This window comes from Gastrolobium bilobum, unplaced genomic scaffold, assembly GCF_033153095.1.
Source record: "Gastrolobium bilobum isolate Gb01-03AN ecotype WA unplaced genomic scaffold, APGP_CSIRO_Gbil_v1 utg24877, whole genome shotgun sequence".
Classification (NCBI taxonomy): Eukaryota; Viridiplantae; Streptophyta; class Magnoliopsida; order Fabales; family Fabaceae; genus Gastrolobium; species Gastrolobium bilobum.
In genome coordinates, this window is record NW_026896071.1 from 15,747 (window position 1) to 22,458 (window position 6,712).

Here is a 6,712-nt window from a genome sequence, read left to right on the forward strand (position 1 = left end):
AGCAATACAATCACTACTACCTACGTTCGTACAGATCAGCAACTCGCAGACATATTTACCAAACCGCTTGGCATGAAGCAATTCAGTTTTCTTCGCAGCAAGTTGGGCATTTCGTCACTTCATGCTCCAACTTGAGGGGGCGTGTTAGGAGAAGATCACCTTTGATTTTATCCTTTAGCAACTAAGTCCTAGTTTTTAGCAAGAATAGTTTGTTATTATTCCATGTATAGTTTGTTGAACAGTATACTTTATTCTAGTTGATCCTCCTTGATTCTGTATAACCGACTTGTGTATATATTGGCTATCAGCCATTTCATTAAATATAACAACATATTCAAATCCTCTTAGTTTTCTATAAAAAGGTTGTTTTTATATTAGATCATCACATCAATATGACTTTAGTTTATCAATGATTTAGTTAGCTGGCTTCCTCAAATTAAGTTTGTTGCGGTGTATAACAAAAATTTGAATAAAGAATCTATGATTTGAATATTAATATTTATAGAAGTATTAATGAATTAAAAGAAAAAAAAAACACTAACTAAGCGTTGGGTTTTTCTTTTTGTGAAATTTTTATTCCAATTAGTTCATAGCTTCGCGTGACTAGTCCGATTCGAGGTGAGTACGAGAGTTAAAGTTTAAAATCCCTTCCAAAAATAGCTAATCATTGGGTTCTTAATTATAATAGGATGTTGTTAGTTGTTACCCTATTTATTATAGCCAACGTTATTTTAAGATATCATGCCCGACGCTCGAGGGTAACAATTAACAAGTCATCCTCCTAGCTAGCATAAAATGCAATGCAAAGCTTAACACCAATCAAAATCAGTTATCAGCTGAGATCTTACAAAGTGGTAACATTTGAAGCATTAATTCATCAAAAGTTTGCATAAGCAGCAAATTGAATGGACATGGAGGGAGAGACGAAAACGTGGCAGGAGACAGCAGAAAAAAACTTGAAAGAGCGAAAGCCATCATGGACAAAGCTCCGGCGTGTAGACTCTCTCGATTTGGAAGCTGAAAAAGTTTCCAATAATGCAAACCACTCCTCCAAGGTCTATTATATTTTATCTTTTCCAATAATTGATTATATAAAATGATCATAAATTACACTATGCATGCATGTACTTTTTTTAAAATAAAAAATATGCAACCATTATACGTACGTACCTATCGATGTAATTATATAAGTTTGTAACATTTAATTTCTGAATGATGATAATTAACAGCTGGATTGGAAGATAACTCTGGCTTTAGCATTTCAAAGCATAGGGATTGTGTATGGTGATATTGGCACATCTCCACTTTATGTGTTCGCAAGCACTTTCACCCAAGGCATTAGCAACACAGATGACATTCTCGGGGTCTTGTCTCTTATAGTCTACACCATTATACTCCTCCCCATGCTTAAATATGTCTTCATCGTACTACAGGCTAATGACAATGGCAACGGTAAGATATATATATATATATATATCGAAGATGTTATTCTCCATCTGCAGGAATGTGAAAAGTAATTCCTGTAGAGAGAGATTGATATTTGAGTTTTTTAATTTTCTTTTTTTAATCATAAATGATGGGACCCACAGACGTCTGCTGGAAAATAGTCTTGTCAACTACAACATAAGAAAATCCATCCCCTGTATATATATATATATATATATATAGATCATATGCTTTGTTTTTGGTGTCGAATTTGTCCTTAACCTATTAATGAAAATAAAAGAATAACTTAAGATTGTTTTGTACCAAATGGTGATAGTTCAGTTGACGCTAGGGAACTAAGCAAGTGGTGTGAGAATATGTATTTGATTCTCCAGTATTATCTTTGGGAGCCGTTAAAAGCCTTAATCTTGGAGCCCGCCCCGAATCAGATTAATTACAAAACAATGAACCGATTATAATATCTTAAAAATAATAATAATAATAATAATAATAATAAGATTGTTTTGTTTTGCATATGAATTAGGTGGAGCGTTTGCACTCTATTCGTTGATATGTAGGCACGCGAAGGTGAGTTTGATTCCAAATCAACAACCAGAGGACAAGGAGCTCTCCCATTACAGACTTCAAAAACCATCTAGCAAGTTGGAAAGAACCCAAAAGATAAAGCATTGGCTTGAAAAAAGTCATTTTGCAAGGGTTATGCTTTTATTTGTAACCATCTTGGGAACCGCCATGGTTATTGGAGACGGCATTCTTACTCCAGCAATTTCGGGTTAATCATTACTCACCTTTTTCTTTTATTTTTTAATATGTTTGCATTATATTGATATAATATAAGGGAAATATTACTCTCCTTTTGCATAAGATTACTTCTCTCCTACTCTCTCACTTCGATTTCCGCACCTCACTTTTTTCTTTTTTTTCTTTTTTCTTGTAATGGTGGGACCCACCCATTTTATCTCTACAACATAAGATACCTATCTTATGTTGAAGGAGAATAATAAAACCCATAATATAAATGAAGAATGTTATATTTACAAATTTTTTATTTGCAAACTCTTACAAACTACACTAAGTATGACCGGTCATACTTCAATCAAGAATGTATGACCGGTCATACTTAGTATAAATTATTAAAAAAAAAATTGTAAACAGATCATTGCTCAATATAAATAGCTTGAACTCAACCGATGAAATGATTCTTTTAGATGATATCAAACCCAACTTTCTAGTACAATTATATAACTAAGAAAAACATGGGAACAGTGACCATTGTGTCACTGTTCACCAACTTTTTTACCTAAATACTACGCGAACAATATTATTTTCTAATCTGCCACGCGACAAGTTCGCTTCTGACACAAGCGACCTTGGTTTGCTGACGTGTTAGCTTTCTGGTGGTGTCAGAGTTCGCTTCTGACACAGGCGACCTCGGTTCTAACAATATTTTAATCAAGTTCGCCTACATGGTAGGCGAACTTCATTTTTTTTGAATTTTTTTTTTTAAATTTAATACTTGTTATCCACTAAAAATGTGACACGTCAGCAAACCGAGGTCGCTTGTGTCAGAAGCGAACTTGCCCCCGTGACAGATTAGGAAATAACACTGTTCGCGTGGCATTTAGGTAAAAAAGTTGGTGAACAGTGGCATTTTGGTCAGTATCCCAAAAACATGTGCAATATCAACACTTTAAAAGGATGTATTAGAGAAATATAATATAAAATCATTAAGGTCTTATCAGTTAACCGCTTGAGTGGTTGGGTTGAGATGGTTACTTTAATGTTTGCTAAATTGAATTAGGGGAATTGTATGCAACACATAAAAAAATGGATATGACCCATTTATTTTATTTTTTTCTCTTATCTTTAATGAATCCAATCCATTTTTTTGTGTTTTGTATGAAAAAAATTATTTGTCTCGTGTAACATAATAGAAACAATATTCCCATTGAATATAAAATAAAATGAAACCACACAACGACTGTCAGAACAACCTCTGAATCACCGTGCATAAGACTAGTCTTACAAATTGGATAATAATTAAAATAATACAAAGGAAAATAATTACTTTTTGCACAAAAGAATATGATAGGAAAATATTTATAATTACATTGACCATTTTGAACTTGGATGTGGAGTTGACATAAACAATTGTTCAAATGTATATGCAGTTCTTTCTGCGGTGAGCGGGGTCGGTGGCTCGTTAGGTCAAGGTACTTAATTTAACACGCCTTCACTATTTGTTTTTTAATTTTTTTTTTTTTTTATGTTTATCATAATTCATCATAATATTTGTTATAGTATGTTAATATATATAGTCTTTGCTTATTTTTCAGATGCTGTTGTGGGAATCTCTATTGTGATTTTACTCTTCCTTTTTGCCGTGCAACGGTATGGTACTGACAAAGTGGGATTTTTATTCGCTCCAATTGTCATGATGTGGTTTTTATTGAACGCTGGAATTGGTCTCTACAATTTATTCACACATGATATTGGAGTATTACGTGCTTTTAATCCAATACATATAATTGATTACTTCAAACGGAATGGTAAACAAGGATGGACATCACTCGGTGGAGTCTTTCTATGCATCACAGGTGAGTCGAATTTAGTCATTTATGCTTTTTAATCTTTTTAATTAAGCTGTATATATCATTTTTTTAATTCTAACTAACACATATTATATACATTATCATAGGATCTGAGGCCATGTTTGCTGACTTGGGTCACTTCAATGTGCGAGCCATTCAAGTAAGTAAATAAATATATACTAAAAGGTTAAAGATTGATGCACATAATTTCATTTTATTTCTTATACAAGGATTAGATTTTGTACATAACTCACAAGATTTGTGATAATCTCTTCTGTAAAAATTATAAGTAATCTAAAAGAAACATGCTCATGAAGAAAAAAAAAAGTTGGTGTTTATCTATCAAAATATATAAAGGGTAATAGAAGCATCATGTCACAGGATATAAATGTTGCATCATGTCACTGACACAATATTTGTGGGGCCCACTGATATTTTTTTTTTAAAAAAAAAAAACAACTTAATAAAAAAATATGTATGTGTCTGCAGGAATAAAAATGGGATTCTTGTAACATGACTGCCGCAAAGCCCATATATAAAACTATATATTTGGAAATATATATAATTAAACTGATATTGTAATGCTTGTTGCAGATTAGCTTCTCTTCTATTACATTTCCTGCACTATTGGCTGCATATAGTGGACAAGCAGCATATCTACGAAAGTTTCCTGGGAATGTGTCCAACACTTTCTATGCATGTATACCTGGTAAATTGATTAATTTTTAATGATCCGTTGATACACATTTGAAAGTTTTTATCATTTAATTAATCAAAGGTTTAATTGATGTTTAATTTTTTCTTTTTCTTTTTCCCTATAATTGTGAATAACATGTAGGAAAGTTATATTGGCCAACATTTGTTGTGGCTGTTGGTGCTGCCATCATAGCAAGCCAGGCAATGATTTCAGGAGCATTTTCCATTATATCACAGGCTCAAAGTATGGGTTGTTTCCCAAGGGTTAAGATTGTGCATACTTCCCCAAAGCATGCTGGTCAGGTGTATATTCCTGAGGTCAACTACATGTTCATGATTGCATGTATTGTGATCACTGCTGCCTTCAGAACCACAGAAAAAATTAGTTATGCATATGGTAATTATACTTTTAATTAAAACTCTCTCTCTCTCTCTCTCTCTCTCTCTCAAAAAAAAATCTATATGTAAGCTACAAAATTGTAAGCTTTAATATTGTACTTGAGAAGCATGACAAGTGACCAAGTATGGTATGTTTGATGCAGGGATTGCGGTAGTTTGTGATATGTTTATCACAACATGCCTGGTTTCCCTTATAATGTTGATTATATGGAAGAAAAGCATGTGGCTGGTTGCTTTGTTCTTTTTGCCATTCGGTTTTGTTGAGTTTGGTTATTTATCAGCACAACTAACCAAATTCACAGACGGAGGTTATCTTCCTGTATTGTCTGCTATCTTCTTGACCATGGTCATGGGAATCTGGCATCATGTTCAAAAGGAAAGATACATGTTTGAACTCAAGAACAAGGTTTCCACTGATTATTTAAGAACACTAGCCAACAACCCAAATGTTAATCGTGTACCGGGAATTGTACTTTTGTATTCTGAGCTTGTACAAGGCATTCCTCCTATATTCCCACACTTCATTGCCAACATACCATCCATCCATTCAGTTGTTGTGTTTGTTTCCATTAAGGCAATTCCTATTAGTAGAGTTATATTGGAAGAGAGGTTCCTGTTTCGGCAAGTGGAGCCAAGAGAATACAGAATATTTCGTTGTGTTGTGAGGTATGGTTACAAAGATAGAATTGAGGATCCTCTGGTGTTTGAGTCCCAGTTAGTGCATCACCTTAAGGAATTTATTGGACAAGAAAGTTTTATGGTTAAGGGGACAAAAACAACTGAAAATGTTCCTACCTGTGACAATGACAGTGAGAATATGGACGAAGTTGATATAGTTGTGTCTCGTGATTCATCAGAGGGTGTGTCCAAGTCATCCACTTTCTCTCACCCACCCATTGAGGGTGTTGAAAAGGAGATAGAATTTGTATACAATGCAATGGAGAAAGGTGTAGTGTATCTGCTAGGAGAAGCAGAGATAGTGGCAGACCCAAAATCATCCTTCTTCAATAAGATTATTGTCAACTATGCATATAGCTTCCTTAGAAACAACTTTAGGCAAGGGGATACATCAATGTCAGTACCAAGGAAAAGACTTCTTAGGGTCGGTATGACTTACGAAATTTGACAAGGATATGAGATGCAGATATTATACTAACTAGTTTGTTGCGGTTTATAACTAACTAGTTTTGATACGAGTACTTCAACCCAAAACTTTAAAGTTTGTATATCTCAAATGCATTCTTACATACAAGAGTCGTTTGGACTTGAAGCATGGATATGATACAAGTCCATTTTTAGTTTGTCTGATGCTTTTTTTAATTTCATCTGAAAGTAGGGGATCGAACTCGTGAACTCTTGTCAATTAAACTCTTAGTCACCCTAATAAATGTCAATTCAACCCAAAATCTTAAAAGTTGGTGAGATTTAATTAATTATTTTGTATATTTTATATTTCTATGACAAATCTGTAGTTATATTCAAATGTTATGTAGTATAGCAATATTCTCCCGAGTCCAAATGAATGCCTATCTAATCCTCTGTGGGAACCAATGTAAGCGCACGAGTGAGTTGCAAATGCG

At 33.7% G+C, this 6,712-nt stretch overlaps 1 protein-coding gene across 1 annotated transcript; it reads left to right on the plus strand.

Annotated features, from left to right (window-relative positions):
- Positions 1 to 905: 905 nt before the first annotated feature.
- Positions 906 to 6,258, plus strand: LOC133297648 (potassium transporter 5-like). The gene is made up of 9 exons (XM_061496817.1): positions 906 to 1,055; positions 1,230 to 1,452; positions 1,970 to 2,218; positions 3,618 to 3,659; positions 3,783 to 4,043; positions 4,145 to 4,197; positions 4,632 to 4,746; positions 4,876 to 5,130; positions 5,276 to 6,258. Exons 1-9 carry the CDS (start codon positions 906 to 908, stop codon positions 6,256 to 6,258), a joined length of 2,331 nt encoding a protein of 776 aa, XP_061352801.1.
- Positions 6,259 to 6,712: the final 454 nt, after the last annotated feature.